The 15,306-nt window shown below is 36.3% G+C and overlaps 1 protein-coding gene across 4 annotated transcripts in view; it reads right to left on the minus strand.

Moving 5' to 3' along the window:
* Positions 1 to 6,925: 6,925 nt before the first annotated feature.
* The window catches only part of Ncbp1 (nuclear cap binding protein subunit 1), a 56,899-nt gene continuing 48,518 nt past the window's right edge, over positions 6,926 to 15,306 (minus strand). For all 4 annotated transcript variants that reach the window (XM_063225022.1, XM_063225025.1, XM_023565527.2 and 1 more), the window contains 7 exons: positions 14,739 to 14,841; positions 13,776 to 13,869; positions 12,964 to 13,067; positions 11,380 to 11,494; positions 9,267 to 9,395; positions 8,618 to 8,731; positions 6,926 to 7,450 (listed from right to left, as the gene is read on the minus strand). In XM_063225022.1, coding sequence (XP_063081092.1) covers positions 7,337 to 7,450; positions 8,618 to 8,731; positions 9,267 to 9,395; positions 11,380 to 11,494; positions 12,964 to 13,067; positions 13,776 to 13,869; positions 14,739 to 14,841 — 773 coding nt within the window. In that variant the 3' untranslated portion in view covers positions 6,926 to 7,336. The remainder of the gene's footprint in view (positions 7,451 to 8,617; positions 8,732 to 9,266; positions 9,396 to 11,379; positions 11,495 to 12,963; positions 13,068 to 13,775; positions 13,870 to 14,738; positions 14,842 to 15,306) is intronic.

Here is a 15,306-nt window from a genome sequence, read left to right on the forward strand (position 1 = left end):
GAGGCATATAAAACTCCAATTGAGCTAGGGATTTAGCTCAGCGGCCTAAGAGCATGCCTCGCAAGCATGCAGTCATGAGTTTAATCCCCAGTACAAAAGCAAAAACCACACAAACCCCTCCAATTAGCAATAATGAAAAAAATCTACAGCCAGGCATATCATAGTAAAGATGCCAGAAATTCCATACAAGCTGTTTGGGAAAAGAAATGAATCACCTATGCAGGAAAGCCCATCAGAATTATAGCTGACTTCTCAGCACAAACTCAAGGAAAGCTTCAAGTGAAGTGTTCCAAGTTCTAAAGAAAAACAACTTTCAACCCAGATTAATGTATCCTGCAAAACTATCTTTCAAAGTTGAGGGAGAAACAAGATACTTCCATGACAAAGAACATCTGAGGAAATTTATGACCACCAAATCAGCATTCCAAAACGTTCTGAAAGACGTTCTAGAAAGAGACAAGACTACAGCTCCATGAACCCCAACAGAAGGAATCCATCACGAAAGGCTTATAGGAAAGGAAAAAAAGGAGAGGGGAGATCAACAGGATAATACATGACAAATAAATCAATACACATCAGTTTTAACCATCAATGTTAATGGTCTCAATTCACCAATCAGAAGAGACAGACTGGCAGAATGGACCAAGAAGCAAGATCCAACAATATGCTGTATACAAGAAACACATTTAATTCAAAAAGAAATTCATACTGAAAGTCAAAGGATGGAAAGCAATACTGCATGAAACAGGAATCCAGAAAAAAGCAGAGGTAGCTATTCTATTTGTAGACAGAGTCAATTTCAAACCACGACTGATTAAGAGAGATAAAAGAAGTCACTACATCCTGGTAAAGAGAACAACTGAAGAGGAAAAAGTATCAAAAATATATATGCAACAAATGCCAGTGCACCCAGCTATATAAAACAATTACTAATGGGCATGAAAAATCAAATAAGCCCTAATACAATTATATTGGGAGACCTCAATACCCCACTGTCACAAAAAGATCAACTAGACAAAAAAATAATGAAGTATTAGAACTAAATCAAACTTTTGAGCAAATGGACTTAAATGTCTATAGTATTCCACCCCACAATGGCACATTCTCCAAACAGACCATATACTGACTCAGAACATGCTTAAGTAAATGTAAAGGAATTGAAATTATCCTATGCATACTACCAGACTACAGTGCAATGAAATTAGAAATTCATGCCAAAGGAAACCACAAGAACTTCATAAATACATGGAAATTAAATAGCATCCTACTGAACAGCCAATGAGTCATAGGTGAAATTAAAGGACAGATTAGTTTTTACAGTTGAATGATAGTGACAGTACAACACACCGGAACTTGTAGGACACAATGAAAGCAGTCTTAAGAGGGAAACTGATCACAGTAAGCACTCATATTAGGAAAACAAAGCAAGCACATATAAACAACTTAATGGTGAACCTCAAACTTTCGGAAAAAAGAAGAACATGTTAAACCAAAATTATAAAGGAGAAAATTATAAAGATCAGAGCAGAAATGAACACACTGGAGACTAAAAACACAATACAAAGCATCAATGAATCTTAAGAGTTGGTTCTTTGAAAGATTAAATAAAGTTGATATGCCCTTGGCCAACATTAGGAGAAAAAAAAAAAAAAAAAAAAAAAAAAAAGGAAAGACCGCAGTTAGGAATGAAAAGGGTAAAATCACAATAGACCCTGCCGAAATCCAGAATCATCTATATCTACTTTGAAAACTTCTAATAAGTTGGAAAATACAGAAGAAATGGACAGATTCTTAGATATATATGAATTATCAAAGCTGAATCAAGAAGATATAAAAATCCTAAATAACCCAGTATCAATAAATGAAATCAAAGTTGTAATTAAAATCTTATCAACAAAGAAAAACCCAAGTCATTGCTGAATTCTATAAGAAACTTAGTGAAGACCTAGCACCAGTGTTTCTCAAACTCTTCAGTGAAACTGAAAGGAAAGCAATACTCCCAAATTTATTCCTGGAAGCATTACTCTGATTCCAAAACTAGAGAAGGACCCAACTAAGAAAGAGAATTAAAGGCCAATCTCCCTAATGAACATCGATGCAAAATTCTGAATAAGATACTGGCAAACAGAATACAGCAAATCGTCAAGAAGCTTGTACATCATGATCAAGTGGAATTCATCCCAGGGATGCAGGGATGGTTCAACATATGTAAATCCATAAATATAGTGCACCATATTAACAGAGCCAAGGACAAAAATCGTATGATCATCTCAACAGATGCAGAAAAAGCTTTTGACAAAGTCCAGCACCGATTCATGCTAAAAACCCTATAGAAAATTGGAGTAGATGGTCTTTATCTCAATCTGATAAAGGCCATCTATGACAAACCAACAGCTAACATCAGAATAAATGGACAAAAACTGAAAGCTTTCATTCTAAGATCAGAAACAAGACAAGGATGTCCACTATCTCCACTCTTACTCAACATGGTCCTAGAAACTTTGACCACAGCAATTAGACAAGAGAAAGAAAAAAGGAATAAAGATAGGCAGAAGTTAAACTATTATTTGCAGATGACATATTACTCTAGTTAGAAGACCCCAAAAACTCCACCGAAAGACTTCTAAATTTAGTGAGAAAATTTAATAACATAGCTGGTTCCAAGTCAACACTCAAAAATCAACAGCCTTCCTGTACACGAATAGCAAACTCACTGAGAGAGAAATCAGGGCAACAATGTGTTTTACACTGACATCCAAAAAAAAAAGTACTTAGAAGAGTCAATCTAATGAAGGATGTAAAAGAAAACTACAGTACTCTGAAAAAGGAGATGGAAGAGAATACATGAAAATGGAAAGATATTCTGTGCTCTTGGGTAGGAAGAACCAAAATAGTGAAAATAGCCATACTTCCAAAACTGTTACACAGGTTCAATGCAATCCCAATCAAAATTTAATGGAATATTTCACATAATTAGAGAAAACAAGCTAAAATTCATCTGGAACCAGAAGAGACCTCGAATAGCAAAGGCAATCCTGGGCAACAAAGACAAGACGGGGCATCACAATCCCTTACCTGAAATTATGCTATAAAGCTACTGTGATAAAAAGTGTGGTACTGGCCAAGAAACAGTCTATATTCAAGGAATAGATTAGAAGATGTAGAAACAACTGCAGATACACTAAGCCACCTTATCTTTGACAAAGATGCCAAACACATTCACTGAAAGAAAGATAGCCTTTTTAATACATGGTGCTGGAAAAACTGCCTCTACACATACCAAAGATTAAAACTGGACCCATACCTTTCACCATGTACTAAGGTAAACTCAGAATGGATCAAAGATCTTAATATTAAAACAGAAACATTAAATGTGCCAGAAGATAAGAGTAGGTAAAACTCTTGAAGACATTTCATTTTATGAACAAAACCCATGTTGCACAGGACTTATTGCAAAGAATCAACAAATGGGATCTCACCCTACTAAAAAGCTTTTGCACAACAAAAGAAACCATCAAGTAGGGGCTGGGGATTTAGCTCAGCAGCATGAGCGCCTGCCTTGCAAGCAGGCAGTCGTGAGTTCGATCCCCTGGTACCAATAAAAAGGAAAAAGACACACACAAAAAAAACCCACCAAGAGAGTGAAGAGACAACCCAATATGTGGGACAAAAGGTTTGCCAGCTGTTCCTCAGATAAAGGATTACTATCAAGAACATACAAAGAACTCAAAAAAGTTAGTCCTCCCAGATCTAAAGACCCAATCTAAAAAATGGGCAGCTGAGATGAATATACATTTCTCAGATGAAGAAATACAAACAGCAAATATGTGAAAAAATGTTCAACATCACTGTTCATTCGAGAGATGCAAATTAAAACAACGCTGCAATTCCACCTCACCCCAGAAAGAGCTGCTAGTATAAAGGAATCAACCAATAATAAATGCTGGAAGATGTGAGGAAAAAGGAACCCTTCTCCACTATTGGTGCGAAGCACACTGGTGCAAACACTGTAGAAAGCAGCATGCAGGTTCCTCAAAACACTAGGAATGGAGTTCCCATTCAACCTAGCTATTCCTCTTATCTCCCCAAAAGAATTAAAAAACATCATACCACAGTGATGTATATGTGCCCCCATGTTTATAGCAGCACAGTTCATAATAGCTAGATCTTGGAAACAACCTAAATGCCTACCGACTGAGGGATGGATAAAAAGATGTGGTATTTTTATACAATGGAGTACTACTCAGCCATAAAGAAGGATAAACTGGACACTTATAAGTAAATGGATGTACCTTGAGAACATACTCATTAGTGAAATAAGATACATGTAAACATCCATGTTTCATTAGTGTAATGAGCTGAAAGAAAAAAAACTTATGTATATGTGTATGTATTTGTATATAAAAAGTTAAGATAGTTATACTACTGATTTCTCCGAGTTCACTGAAGGGAAAGATTTGTACTGGTATTGTTTGGACTGAAGGCAGGTGCCGTGTGCTCTGGGTGAATGATCTGAGGATAACAATGCCCAAGGCATGTACCATTGTTACCCCGACTGCTTTGAAATTTATTGTAGTTTTTCTCTTTTTCATGTTTAAAAAAAATGAAAAGCCAGTAGTAACAAATGCTTGTAATCCCAGCTACTCCAGAAGCTGAGGCAAGAGGATTTCTAGTTTAAGGCCAGCTTGGGAAACTTACTGAGACCCTGTCTGAAAATATTTAACAATATTTAAAAGGGCAGGAAGTAGGTATCTCATCACTCCCTGGGTTCAATCCCCAGTGCTACACACAGGAAGGGAGGGCGGGCTAAATTATCCTGAAAAAGGTATATAAAAATGCTCACTTTATAGTTCCAAGTAGAACCTCAACTAAGGAAATGTTGAAAATAAAGCAAAATGAAATAAAATAATAAAAATAACTTGGGGCTTTGGGGCTAAGAGCATATTACTCCATCATAGGGATAAGGAGATCCTGAACAAGGTACATCTCAGTTCAGATTCTGTCTTGACTGTGAGCATTGTGCAGTTTCTCCAGGAGCCTGCTTTTATCTTTGAGGTGGGCATAACTGTCTCAGAGGAACGTTGTAAGGACTTAATAGGGTAAATCCAGCAACTGATACGTTCATGCTCACTAGTAAGCACTACTGTCAAGTCAGTACAGAGATCTGTGGAGCTGAGGTCTGCGTTTACTCTTTCCCTACATCACTTTAAGATAATCCCAGCATCCAGATATCCCTGACAGCCCAATCTGCTCTGGTTGGCAAACCTCTCCTCCCCTTTCAGGTATGATTACAGGTTAGGAAAACAGCGTATGTTCACTTTGACAAAAGCATGTTAAATGGAACCACTGCTATTTAACAGCTGATCTGTTGTAAGGAATGATGCACAGTGACATGCCTTCCTTTTGTCTGTGTAACTTTAATGGGGAGAGCAACTGTTGAATGTCTGCCCTTGTGCCTTTATTTCTTCAAACCCTTAGTTCAGTTTTCCACAGACCAAGAGCAAAGTCAAATCAGTGAACAGTTTTCAGAAGTAACCATTATACGTGGAGAGAATCAAGAGAAAAAAATTCCTACAAATTCTTCTAGAATTTGGATGAAGTGTAAGTAGCCAAACTTTGCCATGCATTGTAAAAATATTACCAAGCAATTTTTTTTTTTTTTTTTTTTTTTTTGTACCAGGGATTGAACTCACAACCTTGCTCTTGCCAGGCAGGTGCTTATGCTGCTGAGCTAAACCCCTTGCTCTTACAAAGCAGTTTTAAGAATCAAAGGTTCCAATGTCTTAAGTGGTTACCTTTTGGTTTCCTAAGTACAGAAGCCATTTCAAGCCCTTACACGGTGTGCTATGTTTAAACAATGGAAAGAAGGAATAGTATAAATAAAAGTATTTAGCCAAGAACATGGGTTAGTCTCTTTCTCCTAACAGTCTGCCATGTAACCTTGATTTACTGAGCAGTTCCTTCTATGGTGTTTAAAAGACCCTGAAATCTGCACCTATTGAGTGAGTGGACAGTGTTCTGCAGCCACCAAAATGAGAAACCAGAGACCATCTATCAAAACATGGGAAAAGCTCAGTGCATCATAAACTTAGGATGTAGTAAACAGAAAAAAGACACTATGTTGTACAAGTGCACAAAAACAGTACCAGTAATTACAGAACTATTAGTAAAATTTTCTAAAGTTTAGTGAAAAAAAGCCTAAAAAAATCCTAGAAATTTGGAAAGTTAAATAATTCCGTATTATTATTTTATAAAATGCTCTCATTTAAGCCTCAATACTATACTAGAAAAAGTCAGAAATTATTGTTTGAACCAGAAATAAAACCCAAACTCACCTCTAATTCCAAGTATAGCTCTAGCAAACCTATCTCCTGCTAGTTCTTTGTTAGCGTGCAGCTTATTTTTGGACAAATCTTTTTTACAAGCTATGGAAAATGACCAGAGGCTCTCAGTTTAAGGTAACAGTTTAATAATGGGGAATCATCTAGGGAGCCTACTCCAGAGAATGTGGTTTAAATTTTTAAATGACTAAAAAGCTTCTCAGTTGATTTACGCTTAGATACATTTGGCAATCACTAAACAGTAACACCTTCATAAACAGTGGCACCTAGGTTCATGAACCTCTTTGTTTCCACATCCCTAGTCACAAATAGAAGTAGCCGTTCGTGAACCAAGTCAAATTTTTCCATAAAGTCAACATTGAACCTATCTATTGAATTTGATATGGTTCTTGTCCAATTCAGTTTGCAACCAGAATCATGGAACAATTAAGTTTGTGAAATGAGATACCACTGTACTAAGACGTACTTTTAAGATCCTCAAGAAAAATATTTTAAAGTGAAAATTGCAAATGGAAGTAAGTATGTCTTCAGGAAGAAACCACCAGCTTTAAAAGAGTAAGATGATAAATGATAAAATGCCAAAGTTTAAAAAAAAACATGTTTTTAGTTTTATTTCAGTCATGTTAGGTTATCCAGGAGCTGTGAAAAGCTATGCTATCTGGTAAAGCTCATCAGCCCTATTTACTACGTGTAAGCTTGGCCCATAGTTTTATTACCTCAAATCTATTGTTTTACACCTTATAGAGAAAAGATACCAAAGTAATCACAAAAGTTGTATCTGTCACATATATAATACATCATGGTCACTGTCACATTATCATGAAGAAATATTTGCTTTTTAGGGAGAATTAAAGGTAATGTTATATTCTTCACTGTCCTCCTTTAAGAAGTAAAGGTTATTACAAGAAAGAAAGCATTCAAACCATCAAAAAATAAGACAAGTTACTTTAGGATTTTAAAAAATAATCCAGACATGAAGAAAGTAAAAATGACCCTTAGGCCTGCAGAGCACAGAACTGCTGGAATACAGCTAAAATATGAGGGTCCAATTCGGCAGTGAAGAGAAGGTTCTCCAGGGTCACCATGTACTGCTGGATTATCTGGTGATGCTGCAGACACAGAACGAAGTGTGTAGGTCAGGAAAAGGCAACAATCAAGTACAGCACTTCCCTCAGCAGCCCATATACACTGTAAATAGTTCATAATGGACACTACAGGCAAACGAGAAAAATGCAATGTTCAATATTTACATTCAGGACCTTTCTACAAATCTAGTTCTTAGCCAGACATGATGGTGCACACCTGTAATCCTAACACACTGGGAGGCTGAAGGAGGAGGAAACAAGTTCAAGCCTACCTTGGGCAACTTAGTGAGACCCTGCCTCAAAATAGGGCAAACGGGAGGGGCTGGAGGGAAAGGTGGCCGGCAGTTCTTATCAGCTTATATAGGTAAATGTGACTCACTATGCAAGGTAGTGACAATAGTATGTGTTCTGGTTGTCACTACTATTATAGTCTATGTTCAGCTGCCCCAAATTAGGACGTGGCACATTACGACTTTTAAAAAAGTAGCCCAGACAGGGTCTAATGTAGGAAGGTAAAACAGGTCAGAAAATTTAAGAAGTTTTTATTTGTTCCTAGCTACACCTGAATATACCTGGAGATTCCTACTAAATGACGGGCTGCTAAAGCTTTTTAATTGGCAGTAAAAAAAAAAAAAAAATCTAAAAGAAGTCCTATTTGAAGGCTTAAAGAACTGAACTGTAGAACCAGCTACCTGTTCTCACACAGTTGAGCCGAGAGCAGGTGGTGGCATTTTTCTTTTGCAGAGAACCTTAGGGAACACCTTTGGGCAGTGCTTATCATCCGAATGTAAGATTTTTAAGTACTTTTACATTCAATTACTATTCCTTTTTCTCCGCTACATTTTAGATTATACCTGGATTCCCTAGCACAGAAAATGCAATTAGGATTCTGATATAAAACCAAGTAAGTCTCAATATTTTTTTTTTGTCTTTTTCCTTTTTATCGGTACAGGGGATCAAACTCACTGACTGCCTGCTTGCAAGGCAGGTGCTTATGCGGCTGAGCTAAATCCCCAGCCCCAAGTTTCAATATTTTAATGAGCAATAGTAGCAGAAAACGGATATAAACAAAAGGACCTATAGGTACTACATAATATTCTAGCAAATTTGGAAGGATTTTTTTTTTTAATACAGAAATCTTTGTGGCTGAGAATAGTGGTGCTTATCATTTAATCCAAGATCCTCACAAACCTGTAGGAAGATCTGCTGGAGCCTCTCTATACAGTTCTTGTACCATGGTGTTAATACACTGGTCCCATCAGTTTCACATCTTACTAAGTGCTCTGTTAAGATCATGATAAAACGCTGCAAGAGAGGAACCAAATTGTAAGCGTTACAGGAAAAATACTGTATTTCAGTAACAAATTCAAATGAACTAAAAGTACTGCTTATTCCATCTTGCCTTTCTGGTATATGCCAGAAAGATTCATTGAACGCTGTAAATCTAAAAAAGTATACTAGTAACAATGGGAGTTTGTACATTTGGGGTAGGGAGCAATTAAAAAACATTTTAATGTCTAAATTAGTTATCCTAGTATTATTTTTTGGTTTCTATTCTAAGGAAATAATCAGGAATGTTAACCTGATCTATGCATAAAAATGTTCATCAGGAAAAAAATATCATCTAAATCATCCACGACAGGGAATAAATGAGACAGGTATTTAAATGCTAAGTAAACAGCACAGAACTCAAGAAGTTTACACGGTGGCCTCCAAGTGATGACATTGTATTTCTTTTGTAATTTCTGCATTCTTGAATGTCTATAAATGAGTATGCCTTTATGATTAAAACTAATATTATTTTAACCAAAGAAATGCACTGATTCCCTAGCCTTGTTACCTGAAATATGACAAGAAAAAGGTTCTTCTGTTCACTCTGTGCAGACTCCACCTTTTCCTGTAGTCTTTCTATTTGCTCCTCAAGGGCCCCATCTTTCCTGTCACTGCTTCGGTCATCATCATCACTTCGCTTCAAAAGGCACAGGAACAAAAGTGGAAACATTGAGAAATCCAGTGTATTAAGTTTCATCAAGAAAGAACAATTTTATTGTCTGATCAAATGCATTCTAAAGACTATATTCTTAAAAAAATATTCTTTTAGTTAAACTCCCATCCCCATAAAACATCCCCCATAAAACTCAGGGGCCTGCAGCTGTTACAACATGGCCTTCTCACTCAGAATTCCCAGGGTTCCTACAAGGGCAGAGAAATTTTATGGCTCTCTTCTAATGGTGGCAGGGTGTTGACTATCATATGTTACTACCTGATCATTTGTGTGTGGAAACAACATGGAGACTTTGATAATCACTCCCAATGTGGAAAAGCTGGGCATACCCTCATGCAACTCAAGAGCCCAGATTGTACATCCTCATCACAATTAACATGGCTCAACATGTAATTCAGAGCACACTGTTCAAGACACTATTGGCAATGATGGGCCTCAGTATACCTTTGTAAAGCTTCAATAATTCCTTTCTTGCTCATTCTGGTCTACTATCATTGGTTTAGGCAACTAAAAAAAGGCAGTATAAGAGGCATAATTTGTCTCCAGAGAAGAGAAAGGGTGAGAGATTAGATAACTTAGTTGTACCGAGCTCTAGGCACATCACATCACAAAGTATGTTTAGCATAAAGGTGGTGTTACTGACCCTAGACAGCCTGGTAACCCTTCTAAATAAGTCTCTATTGTGAAGGCTCATCTATAATAGATTGTCCCAACTTTAAGCAAAATGATCAGAACCACTCTATGACTGTTTCTCTAACAGTGAATGTTATGGGGTTTCCTTATGTTCCAGACGCCAACTTCACATGAAGGTTTAAGTTCCTGGAGCACAATGTCCAAGACTTTTCCTGCCATGAAGGAAAGGCTACAGAAATCCCTGTTCCCAGTATCATAGCCACCAGCCACATGTGGCTAATAAGTGGTGTCATGAGGCAGTTGGGTTTTAAATTGTATTTGGATAATTTAAATTGGCTTACATAGTCACACATGGCTAGCAGCTACCATATTAGCACATTTGTATCCAACGCTATGGCATGAGGGAAAGTGTTATCTGAGAGATTGGGCTCAGAACATACCCTATCATTTACAAGCTATGTAACCTCGAACATGCTACTTAATTCTGAGCCTCAATTTGTATATCTAACATGGGATGACATCATTTTCCTTATAGTATTTTAGGTTTGTAACTATGTTTTATGTGTATTTACACATAGACAAGCATTCAAAATTGCTGTAAGTTCATTTAAACCATTAAACTTTTTTTTTTCCCACTTTCTACTCTGGTAAATATGCCTATACTGTTATGAAGAATACTGGTACTATTATGCTAAGTCACAAGATGGCTAGCTCACTGTTTCCTTCCAAAAATGGCTAAATGACTAATACTTAACTTACAAGAATTTTTTTTTTTTTTTTTTTTTTGGTAAACTTGGAAGTGACCATCTCATCCTTCTCCAGGGGGGTGGAGACTGGATAACCAACAATCTTTTGCTTTTCTTCTTACTGTCTGTAAGTATATGTCTAACATACAATAACCAAGTTCAAGAATCTTTTTTCTAACTGCCCACCCCCACCTTTTGGAAAGTGCAAACAGAAAACCATCTGAGAGATGGGCAACTAGGGAAAAGTAAAGTTCATGGCTTGTATCACGCGGTGCAGCAGCATACAATGGACTATCTGTTCCTCCCTTCTCTGCCTTTCCAAACGGCTCAGCAGAATATGGCCTCAGGATAAAAAATAAATTACCATTAAGGTACTAGGCTTCAGTAGTCTCCAGAGTTTCTGGCATACCTTCCTTTAACCACTTAATTCTTTTTTTTTTTTTGTCTTTTTCCTTTTTATTGGTACCGGGGATCGAATTCACGACTGCCTGCTTGCAAGGCAGGCGCTTATGCTGCTGAGCTAAATCCCCAGCCCCAAACCAACGTTAATTCTTTAACGCAAGACTTACCCGTTTGTGTTGCCTTGCCAGTTTCTCTTTAGCTTCTTCCAGTTCTTTCTGGATCTTCAGAACGTGTTTGTTCATCTTACGAATTGTAGAGTGCAAGATTTCCCAAACAAATAATCTTAAACATAATACAGCATTTGATTTTTGTATGTTAGGCTACACTTACAGACAATAAAGTCTTAACTTTTATAATCCTTTCATTCTTCAGGACTACAAAAGCCTTCCACCCTTTGGGCACAGTTAATTATCTTTCTCCAACAACACTTAGGATTTGCCTTTTATTTATTTATTTATTTTTATTTTTTTTTTTTTTGTCTTTTTCTTTTTTTATCGGTACCGGGGATCGAACTCACGACTGTCTGCTTGCAAGGCAGGCGCTTATGCCACTGAGCTAAATCCCCAGCCCTGGATTTGCCTTTTATTACACACTGTACAAGCACCTACCTACTTCTACCCATTAAACTTAGGGAAGCTCCCCAAAAGCAATATTCCAGCCTTTAACTAGATATACAAAGGTGTGTGTATATATATTCACTGAATTCGAGTCACAAACTAGGAAAAAAAAAACATTTGAAGCGAAATATATTTTTGTCCTCTAAATGTAAACTTTAAGTATTGAACTGTTTTCAAAATGAGACCTAACCTATCACTGCACTCATATTATACTATATTCTATTTAGTGCATGTTCAGCCAGTTTTCTTGGGACATTTAAGAAGCTCATTAGTTGACAATGGCTATCCACTTTAAAAATGAGACAAATATTTGTATGTTAGCTATATTACCAGCAAATAGCTTGAAAAATAAGGATCATTTTGTAGGTGTTTTAAAGGGCTGCATAAACAAACTTTCTTATATAATAAAACAAATGGATTCTTCCAAGTCTAGCCTATGACCAGAGAGGACAAGAGTTCATACAACTTACTTTGACTCTCGTATGGGGTCAGCCAGTGCTTTGCATAGTTAGAAATACTTAAGCTAGCTGCTAATAACAGTTGGAACTACTGGTCAACAGATTCAATTCCAGAACACTTAGCCTTAAATCCTGACTCTGCCTTAGCTGTGTGACCTTGAGTAAGCTGCGTCAACACATGGTGGTATTTCCCTACATTGTAAATGGTGAAAAATGGTGCAACTTCTTCAGTGGTATCATGAGCATGACATGAAATGAGAATAATGTAAATCTCTCAGCATAATGGCTAACACACACGGTGGTCATATTCTTAGTGCAAGCCTGACAATGACTTCCTGTTGTTTTTCTGTGTCAATTTGGCTGACAGGACAACCTTTGATCACTATCATCCTAAGGACTCAGTGTGTAGCAGGCCAGTGTCTTCTATCAGTTACAGACAAACAGGAGAAATGAAAGGGCTATGGTGACTTTTTTTTATCTGTTTGAAAATAATTTGCTTTTGTTTCCTCTTTTCTGTCAAATCCTGCTATCCTAGTCCTAATCAACTAGGAAGCCTGTACAATCTCACAAATAAAAACCATGAGTAGGCAACATAAATTATTTTGCCATGTTTGTGCTCTATAAAATTGGTCTATGTGTGGTGTCTTATGCATGAACTCCAAATTCTGGTCCAAACCTAGTAAAGTCACGCGAAAGTTCTGAAGAGAAGATCCAGTTTGCTACTGCAGCACAGTCAACAATCTGTGTACGAATCATCTTATCAACTAGTACAGCAATCATCTACAACGAGAGATTAGGACAAATCATAATTACAAAATGTAGCCAAAATGCTACTGCTACAAAAGTAAAACAGAGATGTATAATTCTTTTGTAGGGACAGTGCAACTGATCAATTTGACCACTTGGTTTCAAAATTTGCTTTGCAGCACTATGAAAGTACCATGATAACAATAAAAACTGAATGAAAACACAACTCTGAATGGTAACCTGTAACTAAAAAAATTTTTATTTATTTTTTTGAGACCTAAAAAAAATTTTAGATACCTACACAAAAGTTTTAAATACATTAATTTCATTTGAATCCTCCAAATTAAACATAAAGTTTTATCACAAAGTTTAAACTGTCTTATGAAATGTATTTCAACAATTTTTTATAATACAGTGTATCCTATGAAGACAGTAAGTATTGAGAACTCTAAAGCTTGTCTGTAGAAACTGGACAGACTACATAACCATTTCCTACAAACCGGCAGACTTTGCCAAGCAACAAGAATTTTCACTGAACATTTAAAGTGTGTTGAGATACTACAGTCCAAAAGGAAATTTTAACAGTTGCTTTGTAAAAAAATGAATCCAACATTCCCACACACCAAAAAATTTATAAATTTACAAATTTCATGTTTCACAAACTAAAACAGTAGTAATAATTGCCTTATCTTTATATGCAGATAATCAGGGCTTCAACATATTCAGTTAAATAATTTTTACCTGTGGATGGTTTCTCCAGACTTCAAACATAACTCTTAGCACATGTAACTTTCCCTCATCACTTTCTGCTAGAGTTTTGAAGACCTCATGAAACCTTGACAATGAAAAAAAAGAAAAATACCACTCATACTTACTCATTAGGCACTTTAAAATTTTCCAAGTATTTTCAGTGTTACTCCATTTATAAAATCATACATAAATGCAAAATAACCAAATATTTGGATGTAAAAGATGATTCATAATTATAGTTTATAGGGAACATGTCACAAAATCTTCAGAGAGGATTATGCTATTTCTTCTTTTGAACTTTGACAAGAAAGACGCAAACTTTTGGATGGCTCTCAAAAAGCATGGCAAGCTGCTTTCTTACCTGCATACTCTCTTCTTCAACCTTCAACTCTTTTTTTTTTGGTACCAGAGATTGAAATCAGGACCTTGTGCTTTCCAGGCAGGCGCTTACTTATGCCACTAAGCTAAATCCCCAGCCTCTGCATACTTCTCTTCTTGAAAGATATTTAGGCTACAAAGTTCTGACTATGAACACCTAACCTGAGGACCTAGGTTGCCACTAGTTTCTCTCAATGTTTAGATGGAAAAAAAATGTACTTTTCCATGGATATATACAAACTGTACATATAGACTGATAGAAGCCTTAGGTTAGGGATTTTAGAAATATAACCAAACATTCAACCAAAACTCACCGTATCAAATTCTATAATCTGTTAAGATTTTTATATTCAGGGACTGGGGATTTAGCTCAGCGGCATAAGCGCCTGCCTTGAAAGCAGGCAGTTGTGAGTTCGATCCCTGGTACCAATAAAAACTAAAAAGCCAAAAAAAAAAAAAAAAAAAAAAGATTTTTGTATTTAACAATTTTAAGTATTATTTTATCTTTTTAGATAAATATCACTTCTCATTTTATAAAATAAAATATTATTTTATAATTCACCAGCTTGTACTTACTTTGCAAGAGCACTGAAGGAGTGGCTAAATGATTTGGCTGCCAAATGTAGCAGAGTCTGTACGAAAACCTCTATTTTCAAAGGGTTAAAACTGAATCCTTCATCTGAAAAATATTTCACAGTAATAATAAAAAAGTAAGTATAGTAATTCCTTGGTGACCCACCTAGAATGAGCAGATGCTCATATCCAAATCCTAAATCAGATATCCATGTAACAACTTTAAGTACTAATAAACAACCAAAGGGAATCATCAATTTCAAATACTAATATGAAACTAAGTAAAATCTTAGCCAGTTGCAGTGGTGTACACCTATAATTGCAGCACTGAGGCAGGAGGTTTGTAAATTCAAGTCTTGCCTGGGCAACTTAGTGAGACCCTGCTCCAAAATAAATAAGGGCTGGGGATGTAGTAGCTCAATAGTAAAGTACCCTGGGTTCGATCCCCAGTACTACAAACAAAACAAACAAACCAGATGTAACACTAAACATAATCTTAATTCTTAGTTTTATAGGACTATTTCCCTAATTCTTCTGTCTGATCCATTTCTTTAAAAAGCAGCACACAAAT

The sequence above is a fragment of the Cavia porcellus genome, unplaced genomic scaffold (genome assembly GCF_034190915.1).
Source record: "Cavia porcellus strain 051 isolate PalLab524CR breed Dunkin Hartley unplaced genomic scaffold, mCavPor4.1 scaffold_1, whole genome shotgun sequence".
Classification (NCBI taxonomy): Eukaryota; Metazoa; Chordata; class Mammalia; order Rodentia; family Caviidae; genus Cavia; species Cavia porcellus.